Source organism: Rosa chinensis, chromosome 3 (genome assembly GCF_002994745.2).
Source record: "Rosa chinensis cultivar Old Blush chromosome 3, RchiOBHm-V2, whole genome shotgun sequence".
Taxonomy (NCBI): Eukaryota; Viridiplantae; Streptophyta; class Magnoliopsida; order Rosales; family Rosaceae; genus Rosa; species Rosa chinensis.
The window spans coordinates 133201-156622 of NC_037090.1; the positions used below are offsets into that span (position 1 = coordinate 133201).

Below are 23422 nucleotides of genomic sequence, written 5' to 3' on the forward strand. Positions count from 1 at the left end.
GAAAAAGGTGGGAGAGATTCTTTGGGAGAAGAGAATAAAGAAGAAGATAAAAAGGAAAGCACGTGTCTCCATGTGAAGGACTACAAGCTTATTTCAATCTCTCCTTCTCTACTAAAAGTGAGAAAGCCATAGAGTGAGACTCGTCACTCACTGAGAAAAAGGACATTTTACCTTTTTTATTATAATTTGGTTGGCAATAATAAGATTATTGTGAGGCAATAATAATATTGCTGGGGGACAATAAAATGTTTATTAGGACAATAATAAGATTATTTATCTTGATAAACCTACTAAAACATTCAAAATTTAAAATATTTTCATTCTTCACTAAGTATTGATCCCCAATGAGCTTGTTATTGGGGGGCAATAATATGATTATTGGCGGGCAATAAATTCAGACGCCAGAATCCGGTCACCAGTCCGGTAGCTGGATTCCTGATTCCTGTGACCGGTCACCGAATTCCGGTCATCGGTTGCCGGAGTCCCCGGCAGCCACTGGTCACGGAAGTCCGGCAAGATCTCCGATGACTTCTCTCACTAAGTGACAAATAAGGAGAGGGCAAAATTGTCTCAAAAATAAATAATAAATAATATATAAAAAATACTTAATTGGGTATTAGGGAAATAATCTCTTAAAGTGTTTGGGTAAGTGGGCAATCTCTTAGAGTGTTTGGGTAAATGGGCAATTTTTAAGCTAAAATCGAGTAAATGATCATTTCCCCTATAATTAAATGATTCATGGAAAAAAAAAAATGGAAGTTTGACCCAACCGGACCGAATCGAACCTATCGGTTCGAGTTTTGGTTTTAGACTTTCAAAAATGGAAAACCAAACCGAACCGAATTGAAAGTTAGTTCGGTTTGATTTTCGGCTGTGGCTCAAAACCGAACCCACCCCTAGCCACCACCAACTCAATCAACAAACAACAGCGACTCAAAACCCAAACCCACCACCACCATGCACCGCATCTAGCCTCCTCACATGGCCACAAAGCCGCGAAAGCACTGCCCCTTAACTTTCATCAACTTCTAATCTGCCTCTTTTGTCACCACCATCTTGGATCAAAGCAGAAGGACTGGAAGATCGAAACCGAGAAGCCCCACTGCCGACCAGACATCAGAGTATGGCTTACGCGCCATGGTCGGAGATATCGAAGCTGTGGTTATTTGTTGCCTAACTACCAGTCGAAATTGGTCGACACGATCACCATAAACGGATTTAGGGTTGCATGATCTATCAAAACCTCTTAGTCCCGATCTTCGATTATGACCAGAGCTGCCGCACATGCCGGGGCCATCAGCTTATTATTTTCATATGGTAAGCTGGATTTCGCCACTTTCTTCTTGGTTGAGACCTCTATTTTGATTTAGATTGAAAACTCTAACTTATTACTACTTAATTTGGTATATGAGGTTTGTGAATATCTGCATTTGGGAGTTTTGGAAAAGAATGAAGCTACTATGTTAGTTTCGATTAGAATCAAATTATTAGGTAAGGGTTATGACGAATTTTGTTTTGGATACAGAAATTGGTCAAGAGATATATGGATTGTTAATATTGTTGTGCTTTTTAGGTATTAAAATGAGTTTTGGTGGTGGAATGCAGCCGTGGTGATTTAACTCCTAGTTTGGGTAAAGGAGAATTGATAAGGTTCTGGGTATATTGAACCTGTTTGGCTACGCCTGAAATCCGAAGTGACCCTGAGTATACCCATAGCACTCATCAGCGACCATTAGGTTCGAGATAAAAATGGACACATAATCATCAATCATACATGTATGAAATCATAACACACATATCTCCAATCAACGGTCATAAAGATCACCAGTTCATCTTCTCTCTCCTGGTGCCACAACAACAACATCGGCCACCAATCCATTCCCTTTCTTCTAGTGCCTCATCTCTTACTATGGCTATCAACACATCCTCTTTCTTTTGATGCCACAAGTTGACTATGGCTACCAACACATCCCTTTTCTTTTGTGTATGTTACCCTAGTGTATACATACCTCCTTGTGAAAAGAATAAAATCATCTCATTATTCTCTCAAATACATTCTCATTCTCAAGTCTGGCACCTCTCATCACCTCTCACTTTTGTTCCTTGTGGACACAAGAGATGACTGGTGCTTCTATCAAAATGAAGTAGCTTCATGTCATGGGATGGAATTAAGCAAGGATCCTGGGAAGGGAATTTAATTAACTAATGTACGTGAAAAATGATCGATCAAGATGATAAAGTGGCTGTTGCTTTAGATATGTGCTTAATTGTGCGATGTACGTGAGCACCGACCACATATGGATGGACGGATGTCATTAGATAGGTTGGGCCGGCCGGAGACTTGTGGGGTCTTCTCGCCACTCCAAAAGTACAAAGTAAATACCTTCTATATTGGGGAGGTTCCAATACTTTTATTTATCTCCAGAAGAATAAAGAATTAAAGGAAAAGTGCGAGCATGTAGGTAATGGGTGACAAGGTAGGGATATATACATCTGTGCTTTAATTTGTTCTTCTTTCTTTCATTTTTGTTGGCTGCGCATCCCTAGCTCTAGAGCTATTGGTTAGCTTTCATTCATCCATCAATTCTTTTCGCCGTCTCAATTGGTAGAAAGTTAGAAGGAAATGGAAAGTTCTTTTTCATCCCCAGGCCTTGACCTCTCCACCAGTTACTCTTCCTCAATTCAGATTTGTTCTCGATGACGTCTTCTCATAGTAAACAATGATAGCTATATCACCCATAATGAACTTTCACATTTAGGGCTTTTGTTGGTTATTAATTTGCAAGGCGGTATTGTTATATATACTGGTCGGTCTTCTCCATGATGTCCTCTCATAGCAAACAACGATAGCTAAATCATATATACTGGTCGGTCTTCTTAATAAAAATATTTTTCAGAATTATCATATTTATCTTTTTTATTTAATTTATTCTCAATTTTTTTTTAATCTTTTAGAATTATTTCAGTTAACATGTCTAGTTTTGGTTAACAAAATTTATTCTCATAATAATAGTGTGTGTACATATATATATATATATATATGTATATATAAAGCGAGAATCAAGAGATGACGTCCTTAAACTCTTAAAGTAATAATATTTTTATTTTTAAGATGTATTTTAATAATCACAACTACTCATTCTCTAGTTACCTACACACATAAATTCTACAAAAAATTATCCAAATCAGAAAATATTTAACCATTTGATTAGCACAATGTTCGTTTTAATTTTATCTAATGAACTACATTTGTTTACACAATTTTGAGTGACCAAATGATTATAGATTTGGTTGATTTTTTGTAGACAATTCTTGCATAGAAATTTTGAAAGATTGTAAAAATTATTGAATTAGGTCATATACTAGTATAAATTGTAAAAATCCTCAAATTCTTAAAGTAAGGATGTCCTCTCTTGATCCTCTTTATACACACACACACACACACACACACATAAGAATGAGCAAACGGGGGATTCCCCCGCCCCCGCCTCAAGTTTCCCCCGAGCCCCCCGCCCCCATCTGGGGATATTTTCAAATGGGATACCCCGCCCCCGCCCCCCACATTGGTCAATTTCTCTATATGAGGTTTTTTTTTTCTATTTTAAAATTCTATTTTCTATCTTTTCAGATTTTTTCTTTCCTTTTTTGACAAAAAATTAATCTTTTTTTTTTTTTTTTCATCCTTGTTTTTGTCGAATGAGTATTTCAAATTCTTGAAACAGTATTTAAGAAAGAAATTGTTGGTTTAGGAAGTAATACGTTAAAAAGGTAAATTCATCGAAATTCGACTGAATAAATGTTATAAGAAACTACTTAATCAAAAATTTCCAGTAATCAGAAACCCAAAACAGAGAGCATACCTCACAATCGAAATAGCTACCTTTGACCTCTCACTTAGATCCCTCTTCAGTCAAAACACGAACAGAGCTCTAAACCCTTAAGCCCATATTAACTTCTTTACTCCTCGATTTCTTAGAATCCAAAACATCCATGCATTCAAGTGAAGAAGATACTCTAAACCAGTTCAAGTGAAGAAGAACCCTTAAGCCCAGAAAAAAAGGAAAACCCAGAAGAATGAGACGGAGGTATATGCAAGAATGAGGCGGCTCTTCTCGTTGAAGGTGGGAAAGAATGAGACGGAGGTATAGGTTTTCTATTTTTTGAGATTGAAAAATAATAGTTCTTAATTAAAAAAAAAAAAGGATTAATTTCAGTTTGCCCCCCTGAAGTTAGGGGTCGTCATCATGTTAGTCCCTCGAGTTTCAATTTAATCAGTAACACCCTTGTTCTCTCCAAATTCATCACCCGTGTCCAATTTCTACTATTCCATCCAATTTTGACCGTTAAGTTTGACTTTTGAGGGCTAAAATGGTCATTTCAAGACAAAAAAAAAACAAAAAAAAAAGAATTTTTTTTTCTTTTTTCGTTTTTATTTTTTTGCATTTTTTTTCTGTTTTTTTCTTTCATTTTTTTTTCTTTTTCTTCACTTATTATTATTATTATTATTTTTTAAATAATTTTGTCTTCAACCTATACACCACAAGTTATAATAGGTTTATAAAACAAAAAAAAAACTCTAGGTGGTCAAAAAGCAGCTCGCTGGTCTACGATATTTGTGATATATCTCCAATAAAGCAACGAATTTTAGGATATCATTTTATTGGGGATATATCCTAAAATTCTTCGCTTTATCGGAGATGTTCCACAAATATCGTAGACCAGCGAGCGAAGAATTTTAGGATATATCCCCAATAAAGTGAAGAAATATCTTTATTTATTTTTTTAATTATATTTTACAAATATTTCTTCACTTTATTGGGGATATATCCTATTATTCTTCACTTTATAGACCTATTATATTTTATAGATATATTTTACAAATATATCCTAAAATTTTTCGCTGGCTGGTTACAAATAAACCCCATAATAGGTTTATAAAAACAAAAACAAAAATACTCTAGGTGGTTAAAAAGTCACTCGCTGGTCTACAATATTTGTGATATATCTCCGATAAAGTGAAAAATTTTAGGATATATTTGTAAAATAAATCTATAAAATATAATAGGTGTAAAATATATCCTATAATAGGTTTAAAATATAGGTTTAAAATATAATAGGTTTAAAATATAAAATAGGTTTAAACCCTATAATAGGTTTAAAATATAAAAAATTTCGCTTTATCGGAGATATATCACAATAAAGTGAAGAATTTTAGGATATATCCCCAATAAAGTGAAGAAATATATGTATTTTTTTTTTAATCATATTTTATAGATATTTCTTCACTTTATTGGGGATATATCCTAAAATTCTTCACTTTATAAACCTATTATATTTTACAGATATATCCTAAAATTCTTTGCTTTATCGGAGATATATCATAAATATCGTAGACCAGCGAGTGACTTTTTGACCACCTAGAGTTTTTTTTTTGTTTTTATAAACCTATTATAACTTGTGGTGTATAAGTTAAAGACAAAATTTAAAAAAAAAATAATAATAATAATAATAATAATAATAATAATAATAATAATAAGCTAAGAAAAAGAAAATAAAAAAAATGGAAAAAAAAAAAACAGACAAAAAAAATGCAAAAAAAAAAAAACAATTTTTTTTTGTTTTTATTTATTTTTATTTTTTTTGTCTTGAAATGACAATTTTAGCCCTCAAAAGTCAGACTTAACGGTCCAAATTGGACGGAATAGTAGAAATTGGACACGGCTGATGAATTTGGAGAGTATAAGGGTGTTACTAATTAAATTGAAACTCGAGGGACTAACATGATGACGACCCCTAACCTCAGGGGGGTAAACTGAAATTAATTCAAAAAAAAAAGTGGGGAACCCGCATGGGTAATGGGGAACCCCGCCCCCCACCCTCGTTTGCTCATTCTTACACACACACACTAGCAAAGCTCACCCACTTTGTGTGTGGAGAGAAGTTAAAGGTAATAAGAAAACTTTTTGTACAACTACCACATTTTCTTCTATTTTTTATTTTTATTATTTTGTTTTCTATTTTATAATTTACTATATTATCCCTATTAATTAATTATATTTCATAATTTTTTAATATATAAGGGTTAAATTGGTAAAAAAATTCAGTTTTGGAGAGCAAGTTCTCTTCTCTTAAAAATAGTATATATATATATATATATATATAGGTATATGATGCATGTAAGTTCACTAGTTCAGAGAGGCCGGTTAGTTATGATCGGTGACCAATGGAATCAAGAAAGGAGAGATGACAAGAAAAAATGCTGAACGGATAAAAGTTACGCGCGTACTATTGAAAGGGAATGTGAAATTACAATTAATTAATAGTTCCAAAAGGGAAAGTGTAGAATCTATGTTAACTGAACTCAAACGGGGATCCCATTTGACAAGACGTACGTGGCGACACCTCAGATGTTATCGATCTCTCAATTAGATTAGATTAGTTCAGGTGATCTTCATGTCATTTAGTTTGGCTACACGTACTGCACGCCGCCGCCACTCCTGTATCTACGTGTTGTGACAGTTTATCGATAAGCAATTAAACAGCAGTACGTTGGAATTCATTAGTGTGGTTTTAGAGCATCTCCAACAGTAAAATCTATTTTTTTAGCTAAATCATCTAAAAGTTAAATTTAGGTAGTAAATTTCTAGCTTTTCCTCCAGCAGTGTTAGCTAAACTAAAAAAATTGAACGTGGAGTGTTTAGCTTTTTGTTATTTTCTCTCTCCTCCCTAGCTAAATTTAGCTAGAGATTTTAGCAAAAGCCAAATTTGACTTTCATATAGCTATTCTGCTGGAGTGCTAAACTATCTCAAATTAGCCAAATTTATAACTTTTGGTTGAAATAGCTAGTCAGATGTCCTTAGGTTAAGCCACAAAATTTGTTCAAACGACAGATAGCGAATGGTTGCACCTCATGATCTCTGACCCTAGGATGCGCAATTCTCTTGTTGGCGGCATGTTTGAAGGTCAGATGAGTGAGTGATCGATGCGTGATGGTCTTATGCAGTCTAGTTTGTAGTAGCCCACTCTGGTTGTTGAACGTTGATATATGCTTGCTAATCTCAATGTCTAGTGCTGTCAAAAATTCTACTATGGACCAAAGTCCAGGTAGACCATAGGCAAAATGAGGGACAAAATGGGGCATTTGGGTGCAAAAAATGCTGATTTTTTTTTTGCCTCGGTGCAGGTGGACCAAGGTCCATATCTCCTCAATGTCTTTGCATTTATACCTTAGCTAAAGCTAGACTAGATGTGGAATCAGACTTTAATCATGTCTTCATGGCACTGATCGTCATCATCCTAGCTAGCAACCGGCCTGCTGATGTCAAATGCATGACAGTAGTGATTCCTCGAGAAAGCGATGCTTGCATCGTGTATATGCCACAATCCTCACCAGCTATAAGAACCTTGATGCTACCTAGCTCTGGTGTTCACATATCTTACAATCTATGACTGCGTTTCTATTTCGACCTTAATTTCCATTAGACCGGATAAGCTAACTTGGTAATTCAGATCACTCACCTCTCTTTATACATATAATTTTTTCAGCCGAAACTTACTGAACGTTTCATCATTCATATTCAACCCTTGATTACCCTTTGCCACATAAACAGAAACAAACTCAACCTCACATTATGCTCGGGATGACAAATGATTCTCAAAATGCTGGAGATGAGTTTTCCCCAAGTCCTTTAGATCGAATTTAAGCGATTAGACACACACGTACGTCTAATATATAATTTAATAAATAATGTAGGTTATCCGTGATATATATGGTTAGAGATAGATGGATTCAGTCTGGTTTGGAAGAAAGAGCAGCTAGACGTTGATGACATGTACGTACGATGATGATGGGGTGCTCTTCGGACCCGATATCGAATGACTGGTGAATTAATGGGAATAAAAACTGCTGGTCCACTACTGCTTGGTTGATGAGTGAGTTCTTCCTTTATACAATTGTTAATGAAAGACTGAAAGAGGAAGGGCATAGCATATATATCACCAATCACCATGGAAGCTCTAGGAATTTAGCAAGAATCAAAGAGAACATAAATGATCAGTCTAATAGAAAAGAGAAAGCAAAAGGCAAAAAGGCAAAAAGGTAACAAGCAAAAAAAATGATGGAGTGATCCAAATTCTTATACACATAGACAATGTCCTCATTTCTCATATGGCCGGAATCGTTCTCAACACGTCCTTGCACGTGTGACGATTTTTCAAGTAATACACGTGAACAAGATACATTAGGTGATGTGAAATCTATGTGACTGCAAGATATGCACACTTGAGATAACATGCTTTAATACCATGAATATGGGCTTCACATCCAAAATAATTTGACAATAGATTGAGTTGACTCAAACTTTTATAAACTCATAAGTAAGGTCTCAAAATTCTCACATGAGATTCATATTTTTAACACACCATACATGTGTACAATATTTTTAAGCCATATATGTGAACAACTTATATTATGATTCATATTCTCAACGATATGACCTATCACCATGGAAATTTAGTAAGAATCAAAGAAAACATAAAATATCAATCTAATTATAGGAGAGAGCAAAAGGCAAAAGGCAACAGACAAAAAAAGGGCATAAAAAGGTTGGCAAAAGCGATTAAGCAGAATCTAGTATTTGGGCGCACAAGATCAAAAGCTAGCTAGCTAACAGGGCAATACCGGCCAATACCCTACCAGGCAACAGAGCAGATCATCAAGTCCGAATACTATATAAATAGGCCAATGGGGCTCTTGAATTGGATCACCAAATCACCCAATAAGTTGTTAGCTACTTATTCGGCCAGCTATTCTGAATAGTTCGAGTGTTTGATCCAGCTAGTGTAAGTAGTGAGTTAGCTAGCTAGTTTGAACGATCAATATGCCCAGGGACAGGGACCCTCTTGTTGTGGGAAGAGTCATAGGGGATGTTTTGGACCCCTTTACAAGGTCTGTTTCTCTCCGGGTGACTTTCGCTACCAGGGAGGTTAACAATGGTTGTGAGCTCAAACCTTCCCAAGTTGTCACCCAACCTCGAGTTGATATAGGTGGGGAGGATCTTAGGACCTTCTATACTCTGGTATGTATACAATACCATGAAAGACAGAGCTGCACAATTTTGTTTTGAGAGTACTCGATAGATCGATATACATAGGTTTTTATTGATTTCCACTTGTTGCAGGTCATGGTGGATCCTGATGCACCTAGCCCAAGTGACCCCAACCTGAAGGAATATATGCATTGGTATGTACGATAAGAACAAGATTGTCATTTACCGCGGCCCCAACCCCTTTATATATAGATCCCTCTTTTTCTTTTTTTCTTTTTTATTTTTAACTTTGTCAAGGGGAACTCAAAGGCTTTCTAAGTCCAAGATAAATCATTTCGGCGCATGTGAAATGCTTCAACTGTGCATTGTAGCACAGTGTCTGACCACTTTGACAGGTTCGGGTTTCGAACCTAGGTTGAAGAGCACACCTAACTAGACAATAATCATTAGGGCACTTGCAGTATTTCTCTCTTCATTGCTCTTTATTCTAGTCGATATCTTTTAGAAATTCGATTGAATGGACTATATTACAACTAGCCGTGTGATTGGCTATGCAACCTCTTTTGTGTTTCTAAATCAGTGGGCCAATTTACTGGGGCCGAAGTAATCCAATACGTACAAGTTGATATTCATTTTGGGTTTACTCTTTGACAATTTAAACTGTCAGGGCTAATAATCTTCTTCAAGTATCAAACCCTCAAATATTTACTTATTCGTACTCACCTTCTTCTTCTTCTGCTTCTTTTTTTTTTTTTTTCCAGGTTAGTCACTGATATTCCTGCAACAACTGGGGCAAGTTTCGGTGTGTACTCATTATCTAATTTTTAAATTAATAATACTAAAGGCACAAACTACATCCAGGTAGCTGATTATTCGGTTATGATATATGCATATAATGGGAAATCACTTATGCACGGGTTGTTACATATGTAGGCCAAGAGATTGTGTGTTATGAAAGTCCACGGCCAACAGTGGGGATTCATCGCTTTGTTTTTGTGTTGTTCCGGCAGTTGGGAAGGCAAACCGTGTATGCTCCAGGATGGCGCCAAAACTTTAACACCAAAGACTTTGCCGAGCTCTACAATCTTGGATCACCAGTGGCTGCGGTTTACTTTAACTGCCAAAGGGAAAGTGGCTCCGGCGGAAGGAGAAGATAAACTCTTGCTAATTTCTCTCTTCATATCAGTGGCGGGTTCAAGTGATGATTCCAAGAAGGGACTAAATTTTAGAAGAAATACTAAGGAGGTGTGTTCAATTCAGATTCTAAATGATTCTGATTGATTTTTTTATAATCCGTGGATTTTCGTGGATTCTATAGAATCCGCGAATTGTTTTAATTCCACATATATTTAAACAGATTTTAATGTATTGTGTTAGCAAGATTTGTTTAGATTTGTTTTTTTTTTTAGGAGATTTGTTTTTTTTTTTTGAAATAAGGGCTGGTGCAGCTGCCCTCAAGTTTTGATTAGTGAAACAGCGGAATACATGGGGGGGGGGGGACATGATACCTAAACCCCAGAGAACAAATTACAGCAAGATAACTTCCTAAGATAATAACAGGAGCCTCGACTACAAACATGTATCCTAATAGGCACCAACTAGCAAAGAGCGCTCTACTGGCGTCTCTATTTGCGTTGACATAAGTCATACAGCAGTGACACAACGGAAAGATAACTTGGTCTGCAACTCGATTACAGCTTAGCATAGTTTCCATACGTATAGCTTTCCCATCATGTTGCCACGGGATAAAACATCCAGCGACACTAAGTTTCACTCTGCCACTAGGCGGCAGCGACCATTTGACCAAGCAAGGAACTCGCCACCTACCAGAGCAGACACGTTACTGCTACTAAAAAGTTGCGACCATTTGCCAAAGCAAGGAACTCACCACCAACTTAGAGCAGACCAGGCACACAGAGTGCACTTACCGGGACCGAGCCCACAAACTCCTACCTGCACTCGATAGGGACTTATTGAAAATAAAACGCAATATAGTAAAACATAAATGTTGTAACGTCCCGAACCTGAATTTACTGATTTACTAATCATTAGGACGGTAAACGACATTTACTTTCACTTTTACTGTCGTTTCAGTACTTTTAGAGGGCCCTAAAATATGACTTTTTGTTTGGGTCAAAATTTGAGAAAATTTCCTTCATGGAAGTTGTAGAGGACGTTAAACCGAGCGCGTGCATATGTGGTACGTAAAAATCGGAGTTCGTATGTGAAAGTTATAAGAGAAAGATTAAAGTTACTGTTTACTGTTACTGTTCATGGTAACTTTCTATAAATAGCCAAGTTACTGTGGTAAGTTTCCATTTTTGGAAACCTACCCGGCTTTTCTCTCTCCTCTCCCCCGACCCTTTCTTCTTCTTCGGCCGATTTCTTCTTCCTCCAAATTCTTCCTTCTTCGGCAGACCCATGACGGAATCCAGGCACCGGCAGACTCGCCCCCTCTTCCTTGTCACGCTTGGGGTGGTGTTTTGCGGTGGCTCGGCAGGAGGAGCTCGGAATTGAGCCACGAAGTTTACTGTAGCCGAATGGAGGTTTCATCGATTTCCGGCGATTCCGGCCATCCCCGGCCACCAAACTGGTGTCGAAGGTTCGGTTTTTGCATTGGATCATTTTGCCCCTAGCCTTGAGCCACGATTTGCAGTGTGGAGGTCGAATCGACGATTTCAAATCCTAGGGTTCTTGGGTTTTTCTGGAAAAATTTCAACGGCCAATTTCGATCACTTACAGGTAAAATTGGATTGTTGTAGTTGTGAAAAATGCTTGGACTGTGGAGTAGGTGGTGCTGCCAAAATTTGGTGACCATCAGTGGTGGTGGCCGCCGGAGCGTGGGGCCCACGCACTGCCACTGTTGGTGGCGCGTGGAGGCGTGTAGGGCAGTGTTCTAATTTCAGTTTTTAGCCAATTAAATTGTAGAAATATTGTAGAGCTTGTATGTGAAGTTTGGTGAATTTTGGAGGAGTTTGGAATTGTTTGTGAATTTTCGAAGTTCGGAGTTTGTGATTGAATTGTGGGAAATCCGGCCGTCGGATTTCCCTCGTTTTCGTTGTGGAATATGTTAATTGGGGAATTGGTGTTGTGGGAGAGATTTGGGTTGAATTTGAGAAGTAATGGAGATAAGGATTTTCAGGTTTCGTTTAGGTTCGTAATTATTTTATCGGATTGCCGTTTAAGGAAATATAACTGTGTACAGGGCAATGCCGCGAGCTACAGCTAAATGAAGGAACTCGTTTGCATGGTCGCCCAATAGTACTGTGAGTGGACTTTTGTTTTTAAATAATGATGCATGCATTTATTTCTTAAAGTTTTCTCTATTTAATTATCATATTACATTTCGAGCATATGATTTAATTTCGGAGATTGATTTCACTTTATCACATATAATTTCTTTCGATAATGATTTGTTTCCAAAGTTGGTTATGATTTATAATCCTATTTGACGAATTATTTATTCCGAGGTGATTTCCAGAATTATATTACTTATATTATGTTTCTATTCGTCGATTTGAGATTTTATAAGAGATATTCGAAATGAGATTTCGATGGAGTTAGTTTTCATATTTATTTATCGACCTTCGGTTTTGGCATTGGGAATGCCTTGATGATGATCTAATTATTCTTTTAGCGTGTGGGACACGCTGTTGATTTATATGACTTTTTATCGAGAATTTCCAGGTACGGTTGGGAATCGTACCAGTGTTTTTGTTTTATTCGCGGGACTTATGGGGAAGCCTTACTGATTTTCTATTTTCGTATGATTTTAACACACCATACTTGGGTCGTCATATTTATTGCTAGCTAGCCTATTAGTACTCCTCCCTGCTTACTATGTGTTCGTGGGTGAGTAAGAGCAGAGCATGGGATGCTCCAGAGTGTGGGGCACTCCGACCCGAGCCTGGGAGGCTCCCTTCTTTCGTATGGTGATACTTATTCCCCATATCTTATCGTTGCTTGACTAGCGGGGCTAGTCTGATTTTCACTGTAGCCAACAGGGCTGGTCTTATATTTTTGAGAAACGAGATTTCGGTTTTACGATCTATTTTTTGAATGCTGTGACCAGCGAGGCTAGTCAGTTTACTGTTTTGAAATTCTTGGATTTAAAGCTAAATGTGTTTTCTAATTGTTGCATGCATCGGTTTTTATAGAGAATAAATGTGGGAAAGTATGAAATCATTTTTCTTTTAAATTGTTTATTTTTGTCCACTCACGCTAACGTTTTTCGTCTACTTTCCCCTAGGCCTTTCGGTTTCTAATACCCAGTTTGCAGGAGAATTAGTGGAGGTCGGGCGTACATGACATTTGAGGCATAGTTGTCACTATTTACGCATTGTAGGATTCCTTGATCCTTTACTCTTCTTTTTATATTCCTGTGAATTAGTATCGCTCTGATAATATTGGGGTTTAGTATTGTTGAGTTTTGTGTTTTGTGAAAGGGGAGTTGATAGTAATTGGGAGCAGGGTGGCTCCAGGAGTATTAAGGTTGGCTTGCTTGAAGTGTTTTGTGTGTTTTACAGGTTTTTGGGTAGTCCATTTTAGGGGTGACTCTGCCGAATTTTCGGTAGAGCTATTCCTAAGGTGGGCCCCACAGGGCCACCTCAGATTTCAGGGTGAAATTCGGGGCGGGGCCTGTCAAATGTAACACTGGAGTTGAGCCGAATACCAGCTAACCCAGGCCCAGGCCCAACTACCAACTAGCCCAAGTCCAAATGGAATACGACAGAGGCCGTGATACCAGCCTCTTGCCTGCAAATCAGCACAGTTCCATCACCGGTAGCCTCTCCTTCGTCCCTAGCAGTGCACCGAGCTAACTCGGGCCATCTCTCCCTCCTGCCATCATTCTCCAAATACCAGCAAGGATCACCAGCCCGCCAAGCCACCACCGAGGAGATTTGTTTAGATTTTTTTGGATTTTATAAGTGCATGGATTGTCCTTATAACAATAATTGAATAAAGAACATAATAGAATACTATAATTTTTTGGACAAACATAATACAATAATTATTATGACTTGAAAAAAAAAAAGTTCCATAAAAATAAATTATGTATGTCAAAATATATTAGGAAAAACGTAAAGACAACCAAAAGAATACATTATGAAAAATGCAAAGGCAATTCAAAATGTACATTAGAAAGCTGCATACTCATCCATTCCAACCTCATTATCATCATAACTTTCTTGTTCCCCGTCATCCATATGTTCCTCATTATTCTCATTCTCATTGTCTTGAGTATCATTGTTATTCTTTTGACTTCCATTATCATCATTTCGCGGTCTATCTTCCCATATAGTTTCAGCAATAGTAAGCCTTCAAGCATTAGCCTCTACTCTTTGTCTTTGTTGACTTTGAGAAAGTAGTTCAAAATTCTCATCTTCCATATCTAGATAGGATGAAGATGATGAATCATTTTCTGGTTCAACAGGAAACTCATCCTCAAGACATTTTTTGCGAAGAAAGTTGTGTAGTCCAGCACAAACACCAATTCTACTTGTGTTTGATATGGAAATGGAGGTGCGGTTTGAAAATTGTGAACCGTGATTTAAAGATACCAAATATCCTCTCAATCACATTCCTCAATGACACATAGCGAAGATTGAACAACTCGCTTGCATTTCAAGGATAGCGACATTGACCACCAAAATCTTTAAGATGATATCGACACCTCGTAACAGAGCTAAGAATTGGCGTCGATTAGCAAATCCACAATCCACTACAAAAAATTTACGTAGCAAGATAAAATATTTTAGGGTTAAATACTATTTACTCCATGAACTTTCAGGTAAAAAATAGTTCAGTCCCTTCCCTTTTAATTTCACACGTTTACTCCCTCATCTCTCAATTTTGGACCAATAGATCCATTCCGTTACTCTCCGTTCAAAAACTCCGTTAAATTGCTGACGTGGCAGTCATTCCGGAGCAAAATATCTATTATACCCTCACTTCCTTTTTTTTTTCCTTAATTTATTAATTTTTCTCTTTTTTATTTTATTTTCTCTCTTTTTTATCTTCTGCTTACCCATTTCCCTTCCTTCATTCTCTCTCTTCTCCTCCACCTCCATCTTCATCATAAGCTCCATTGTTGAGAGCCTCCAGAAGAGAATGCCCGCAAACCAGGGCGCCCCACCCGTCTCCCAGGGCTCCTGCCTCAACTAGGCTTCGGCTCTCTAGCGAAGGCTCTTGTCCCTCTCCCTCAAGTTCCAGCCCATCTCCTCCCCGACCATTACCTGGGCCCTACAATGGTCCAAGTTGGTCTCCTCCATGGGCGAGTACGCCGCCATTAAGAGATGGTGGGACTGGGGCTGAACTTGGGTCCTCTCCAGAATGCCCATCTTCACTCAGGATCTGGAGATGAACAAAGAGGAGACAAGATTCTCGGTTCCGACAACAGGGGCAGCTGGCGACAAGTATTCTTCAAGGTCCAGGCCGAGCTTCGGAAGATCATGAGCTCTGACAACCTCACCACTCCTCCTCAAACTTATAAGCTGCTGGCGAAAAGGATTCGGGAGCCCAAAACACCACAGCCTCTGTAATTCCAATTTGAAATTGGAATCATATGGGTCCTCTGAATCTTCACCCGAAAATCCATTTCTTGATCTAAATCATTGTTTGATTCTTTTGTGGTTGATTTGGGGATTTAGGGTTTCAATTCGGGTTCTTTGGGATTGGGTCTCTATTTGAGTTTGGGGTAATGGTGTTTCTCGGAGAGCTTGCAGTACTAATGGAGGAGAAATTGGTCTGCAGAAGTGGAAATCAAAAGCGCTATTGTTGAAGCCAAAGTTTCTAGCTCTCTTGCTGAGGTAAGAAAGAAGAGAAGGGAAAAAAAAAATGAAGAAAGAGCTGGAAGATTGGGTGATTTGATTTTCTGAGGAAGATTGGGAAACAGAAAGATGGGGAGAGAGCTGGAAGAAGAAGAGGTAAAAAAAAAAAGGGTATGAGAGGGTATAATAGACATTTTGTTGCGAAAGAGATGCCACGTCAGCCACTTAACAACAATTGAACGGGCAAGTTAACGGAATGGACCTATTCCAAAATTGAAAGATGAGGGAGTAAACGTGTGAAATTAAAAAGGGAGGGACTAAACTGTTTTTTCTCTGAAAGTTCAGTAAATAAACAGTATTTAACCCAATATTTTAATTAGCATGTATACAATAAAATAAGTACTCAAGCTCACCAAACCAACAAACTAATATAAGAGAAATTACTAAATCCTAGCAAACATGATTTTTTTATGAAAAAAGCAAAAATAATTAATTACCCTGAGGAACTTCAAGTCCATTTCTCCTTGATAAGGCATTATTTAACAATTTTGAATCATGTGACGAACCTTCCCACCCACTTATCACATATATGAATTGTAAATCAAAGTCGCAAGCTGACAAAACATTTTGAGACTGAATTCCATGATGATTACGATAGCTGCTTACTTTGCGACCTTTTACCATCGCTGGAATATGGGTGCCATCCATTGCACCAATACAATCCTAGAAAAAAAAATTAATAACAAGAAGCTAGCAAAATTTTTATAAAAAATACAATTAAAAAAATTTAAGCAAACGAACTATATTTAAGCATACTTTAAGATAACTTTGAGGGAAAAAAATACACCTTAAAGTAGGGGTAAAACCTTGTGCTTTCTCTTATTTTAGAGGGCATGCAGATCCAAGTTTGATCATCATACGTGGTGCTATAGTGTTCAAGGCCTTCAAAGTTTTGTTGAAGTTTTGACTAGTAGCAAAATGTGAACGACCAAACATTTTCCGAACATTACCACATCGATCATTGTGGCCTACAATGATTAAGAGCATTGCTAGCATTTCTTCAACACATAATATACCTTGTATCTTCCAAAGGTGTACTTTCTCTAATAATCGTACACAACTTTAGAAACACATTTGGATACATTATGTGCAACTCTCAAAAACTTTGTGGGTCTTCTTTCAACAAACCATGTATGTAATGATATCCTTTCTTAGTAATAGGTCGTCGTTTGAGAGGACGATGAATACATTGATGCATCATACTCATAGTCTCTCTTAACACAATGATTATTGCCTGAAATGCCATCAATAAATACTTGATTGTTTCATAAAATTCATCTTCAATTTCTTCTTCATCTATTTCTTGTCCCCCTATCTCTTACCCATCTATTTCCTCCCCTTGCATTTTTCTACAAGGACACATTTTTCTATGGATTTAAATGGCATAATTATATATATATATATATATATATATGAATTTAAATGGCATAATTCTAAAGCTAGAGAGTGTATGCACCAATAGTTGACCACCTCATTTGTGTGCACCTGATCACAAAAACAAGATCTGTAATATTGTTTTCAACAGCAACAACATATCTTTGGATGCAAACTAACCCTTGTCGTTCTCATTGGTATAAATAAGGATAACTTGATTAGTTTCTAATAAGGACATCACTCTTTCTATAAGCTCAATAGTCGAATACAAAGCCAAACATAAATCTCAGCCTAAAAAAGAAAAATCCCCAAAAGAAGCCAAGTATAATATCTAACCAATTATGCAGAATCCAACACATAATACGCAATCTAGGTACATGAAATCCTTGAGCAAATCAAATAAAAACGTCCTTTCAATGTCAAAAAGAAGAATAATATGTCTACATAAACGTTCTAACCTGATCAAATTAATAGCCAAAATCATTGCAATCAACATTGAACATGTGTATCAAAAATACCTTTTTATGATTTCCACAAGATTCACAGGTTAAGGTCAGCTCCAAATAAGTTCGTCTTCTCAAGTCAGATCTTCTTCTCTCTTTGACGTCTTTTCATCTTCAGAATGCAAGAGGAAAAAAACAAAAAAGAAGACTTCAAAATCTCACGTCTAGAGGGTAGATTTCTGATAGGGTTTGGTATTTATACCAAGCACCCTAGAATCCTACAAGATCAAGCATCTAACAAAATCTTTCAAAATCGTTGGGCTTTTGAATACCACTAGATTTAAACGGATTTTTTTAAAATCTTGATTGAATACCACAGGATTTTAAAGGATTTTTTAAAATCTTGATTGAATACCACAAGATTTTAAAGGACTCTTAAAATATAAGACAATCCTATAAACTCCTAATTGAATAAACCCCCCTAAATGGAGAATGTTGTAACTAAAAAAAATGGGAGAAGAAAATAGGGAAAAAGTAAAAAAAAAAAAAAAGGGGCAAGATTTGCTTTTAAGAGAAGAAGTTTTTAAGAAAATAAGAAATACTAATAGGAAAACCTATAGAAAATGTGGTCACAAAAGAAGTAAAAAAAAAGGAGGATAAAATGGGAAAAAGACCAAGAAAAAAAGGGAAAAAAAAAGAGAGGAAGAGCAAAATAACCCATCGCTTTGCCAACTGAACCAAAGCCAAATTCATGGAAAGTTAGCACACTTATATATACAATCTAAATTATTCTAAGAATTTTGGGTTGGGCTATAACCCAATTAAGTAGCCCTTCACTTGGTTACGCCATTGCTTCATTTATAGAGTGCATGCATGTCATAATTTAATTTAAGGTGGTAGTGAGTACAAAAGTATGATATGTAAATGGTATGGTTAATACTAGCTAGCTAGTAATAATTAGTCAGCTAGCCAGCTACCTTAGAGCATCTCCAACAATAGAATTTATTTTTTAGTTAAATTTAGCTAAACTTGTGAATTATAGCTATTGATTTAACAATGTTGCTCCTGTTATAAAGTAGAGAGAATATGAAGAGAGAATAGTAGGGAGGAAGTAGAAGTATTTCATTCAGTCTCATTAGCCTCCTTTATATAGAGGTAGGGTTTACATCAAAGTACACAACTAATGAGTATTTACGTGGACAGCCATATAGATAATAATATTTACAACACTCCCCCTTGGATGTCCACCAATGAATGATGATATTGGACGCGCTTATTGTTGCCTCGTTAAAAACCTTGCCATGTAACAAAAACCCAGTGGGACAAAAATAACCCTGGTCAAAGGACAAAAAGAGCACAACGCGCATATGTCCTAGGTAGCATGCTTCTGGATGCTCCCCCTGATGAGAATCTCCCCCTGATCGTTGCAAGCCTTAATTATGTGTGCGATAAGCTACATGTACTATGTATAGTGGTTTGATGTGTCTATCACTGATGTGAGACCACGTGTGCTTTGCATATAGGGGCTCATCACAAATTTTCATACCTGAAAAGGTTAAGCAATACCAACAAAGCTAGATGATTGTCAATAAGCCTTACCTCATATGATAAGGTTAGAAATAATCTCATATGCTCAAATTCATACACAAAGTAATAGCTAAACAATATAAAGAAATTGACACATTTAACTTTGTATAGTTTAAAACATTGAAAAAATCATCATGGCATACCTAGCCATACACATCAATATCTTTGTGTATTGATATGTCTCATATAAGCTTCTTCAAGAGCTCTAAATAATTCATAACTTTGCGAAAGTTAGAATATGTTGCAACATTATATTCATAATTCGAATTCAATAGTAGTCTCTTCATAGTACCCATTAAGGCAATTTAGATCTCGTTGACTAGAACGAAATGAGTACATATGAGCTAGCTTTAGACTCTTTGATTCCATAAGTGAGCTTTAGGCTCTTTCAACCTTTCATGAACTTGAATTATTCATGTATTTGAATCCCTTAAGGATTTGATAAGCAATACGTTTATTATGACACTTTTCTTTTGAGATTATGCTTTTAACAATGTATCTTTAAGATCTTCATAATATACGATGACAACGTGCCATAAATCTCTCGTTAATATAACAGCTATATGTAACACTGTACTTATAGAAAATTGTCATTCGTATAAGGGAAGATATTCATAATCTCATGTCTCGATAAATAGACATTGTGTCATAGTGATTTATCTTCACTTTTGATAAATACCATTTTGTACCATGTAGGGTTAAAGGTCCAAGAATTCCATCACGTTTCAAATATCCAATTTCATTGGAATTGCCTCTTTCCAATTTGGCCAATAATATACTTTGTCGACATTCATAATGAAACGTGGTATAGCGTCAATACAAGCCTTAATGATTTTTGGTAGCTTCCAAATGTAAATTATCATCGATGATCATTAATCATAGATCCCACACATTCTTATATGCATGCATTAGCTATAATAAGCTTATTGATATTGGGTACCCATGCCACTTCTGGGGCATACATTGTCACTTCCAGGACAATCATCTCTCATAGATGAATTATGTAGAATGTGGATCTTTTTACGTATAATCTCATGTCGAGCACTATAGGGCTTGTATGATCTTCCCTTTTTTTGAGCTTAAAACTTTAGACCTGGTGGATATAATCCACACAAATTCACGCCATTCTTTTAATAACATTAGTTTTCTCTCCCCCTAATGGCGGGGATACTTTCTTATTTTGACCACTTGTAAACATGTTTTTGATAATATCACTTCCTTAGAGTGAAGAAATTTATTGGTTGGTGGCGAACCCATACCAAGTTTAGGTCAAAAACATTTAGTTTATGAGCATAAACTATACTGATAAATAGTCTCACCAAGACATCAGCGATTTTACAAGGGACCAACATTGGTCTATGTCATTCTTTTCAAAGGACCATATCATTTGGACCAACATGTCTGCTACCATGCATAGTTGGTCTAGATTGTCTATGCAATCATGTTATGCTTTAAGGATTTTAATCCAAGTAAATTCTTTTGCAAGGAATATCATTATCACTTTAGGTACAAAGCTCAAAATGAGACATGGTGGAAAAGTCTCACACCAATTCATATTGTTCTTCAGGAACAATATTTCTCCCCCTTATGGCAGGAGGATTGTCTCATTAAAGTGACAACTCGCAAATATGTGGTAAAGAAACAATTTGATTGTGAGTAAGGTTAGCAGTCAACAAAACTTGTAAGTGATTCCATGCAACATGGCCAACAAAGATGACATAACTGGTCAAGCCAAAATAGTGTATTTGGTTCAATGAACTTCTGGTTCATGACATTATATGTGTAATCGAAGCTTCAGGTTCGAATATTTTTCCTATGAACTGCAAGTTCTAAGATTTCGTAATTTGAACTTCGGGTTCAAATAAATTTGGTGCTCGAAACTTCAGGCTCGAGGTGACTAAAGTGAATCTTCAAGTTCACTTTTAACTAATTTATATTTTATACTCAAAGCTTCGGGTTTGAGTTTTACTGTTAGAACTTCAAGTTCTGCTATGAAATTTTGAACTTCTGGTTCAAAATTATTACACTCAAAATTCATATGTTCGAAGTATAGGACTGCTGGTCCGTATGAGTAACAAAAAAAAAAAAAATTTAAAAGATAAGTACTGTAATGTAAGTACATAAAAAAATAGGAAACTTGCAGGGAAACAGATAGATAATGGAATATATTTTACAGTTGAAACTTCTGGTTCCTTGAATGAAGAAAATACACAGAACTTCTGGTCTGCTTAACTTCACAAATATGATAATTTTTTTTTCCTCTAATCACACAAGAACATAATTTTATCTTGTGGAGAACGTAGCTTCTAGCTTTACATTCAAAATTGAACTCCAAATTCACATTGTCGTGCGGAGGAGGGAACCCCAATTCCAAACATTTTTGAGGAACTTCCGGCCCTCTTATAATTATTGGGGATAAAAAAAAATATGTGAGTTCATATACTCATTGTATAGCTCTGAGGATCTTCTGGCCCTCATAATTGCATAAATTCTGAAGAGCTTCATGTCACAATTTTCCAATTTACATTTCATGATCCTAGAGGAACTTCAGGTCCCCATATGATCAGGGATCAAGCAACATGCGATTTTGATCATTGTATAATTCTGAGGAACTTCTGTCCCTTCATTTCACAATTTGGAATATGTAACTCTTGAGGAACTTCAGGCCCTCTGTAATCGAATCAAGAGACTTCAGGTCTCGATCTATTTTGATTACAAAATTCACAAGTAGATATAGGTGTGAGTTCACCATATCAATTTTCCAGATTGAAAGAAAGAAGAAGGTGAATCAAAAGGTCAAAATAGATAAATACATACCTGAAGCTCTTTCAATTAAAAGACTAATATATGCCCAGATCATATATATGCATAGAATTGTGTAACTAGATAAGTTTTTCCCTTAAAAATTATACAAACTGGAGCATGCCAAAATGTTATGTCCTGCAAGACAATAATTAATCATAGTAATGACGTCCTCAGGACTAACAGTGCTATAAAGCCAATACTTTATATATTGAATATTACAAATCCATTAATTTGCTGTAAATCAAATTGAAAAACATCACCCAGTGGCCTTTCGTTATGAAAAATTTGGCATATAAAGAAAGGAAACATATAGGCAATTATCAAAGTTTAGCAAAAGAAGCATGCAGCAGATGAATTCAAACTATAAGATTAAGAAGCAACAGAGTAGTCAAAGTAAATAAATGGAGACCACCCATTCCATCACAAGTCCCAAACCAAGACCACCATGAATCTTTAACAAACCGATCAAGGCCAATTATTATTGGTAAATTTGAAAAATGCGCATCGATATGAAAACAGATTCAAAAAAGAAACGATGCAAGTGGTATGTGCAATAGAAATACGTGATCATGTCAAGAACAAAATTGGGAGATTAACTTCCACATCGCACAGTGAATGAAGATATTAAACTCATAGATCAAAGTTAAGGTCAAAAGCAACAAGGCTGCACCAAAAACTTTAAGATCATCATGGAGTCTAAAAAAAATAGATCAAGGGCCCAAGACAGGTAGTTCTTGCCAGAGATGTCAAGGGCGACAAAATCCAATTTTGCCAAATTCGTCATCTTCCTGCCACAATGAAGATGAGGTATGTTAGGATCCATGTATAGTGTTAGAACTACAGGTTCTTAACAAATAAGTAATCAATATCGAAACTTCAGGTTCGAAAAAAAATGAACATTGGATCGCAATTATATACACGAAGCTTCAGGTTCGTGGTCTTATTATTAGAACTTCAGGTTCTAAAATTCCGTATTTTTGAAATTCGGGTTCAAACGGATATGTACTCGAAACTTCTTGCTCGAGTAGCAGTAGTGAAACTTCAGGTTCACTTGTATTATGAATATTAAGTATGTTTAATTGATAAAACATATAAGATCATTTTAATTAAATAAATATCATATATGCTATAAGGAATGAAACAGCAAAAATATATCCATTATGTTAACAACCCCTCATATATATATATATATATATGTATATGTATATGTATATGTATACAGGAACTTGCGATTAGATAATCATATGAAACCATATATATATTAAAGTGCGATTATAGAATCATAGCTAGTAAACTATATATATATGCTTGCCAATAGTTTGCAACCAACTAGAG

General features: G+C 36.3%; 1 protein-coding gene across 3 annotated transcripts; it reads left to right on the forward strand.

Moving 5' to 3' along the window:
• Positions 1-8751: 8751 nt before the first annotated feature.
• LOC112193618 (protein HEADING DATE 3A) lies at positions 8752-18408 on the forward strand. 3 transcript variants are annotated; one of them, XM_040516773.1, is made up of 5 exons: positions 8759-9078; positions 9181-9242; positions 9810-9850; positions 9982-10212; positions 18360-18408. In XM_040516773.1, the coding sequence occupies exons 1-4, from the start codon at positions 8881-8883 to the stop codon at positions 10203-10205; spliced, it is 525 nt and encodes a 174-aa protein (XP_040372707.1). In that variant the 5' UTR covers positions 8759-8880; the 3' UTR covers positions 10206-10212; positions 18360-18408. The 3 variants fall into 3 exon arrangements, with proteins under 3 accessions (XP_024189594.1, XP_040372707.1, XP_024189593.1); XM_024333826.2 differs by lacking the exon at positions 18360-18408 and having other exon boundaries at positions 8752-9078; positions 10059-10424; XM_024333825.2 differs by lacking the exon at positions 18360-18408 and having other exon boundaries at positions 9982-10424.
• Positions 18409-23422: the final 5014 nt, after the last annotated feature.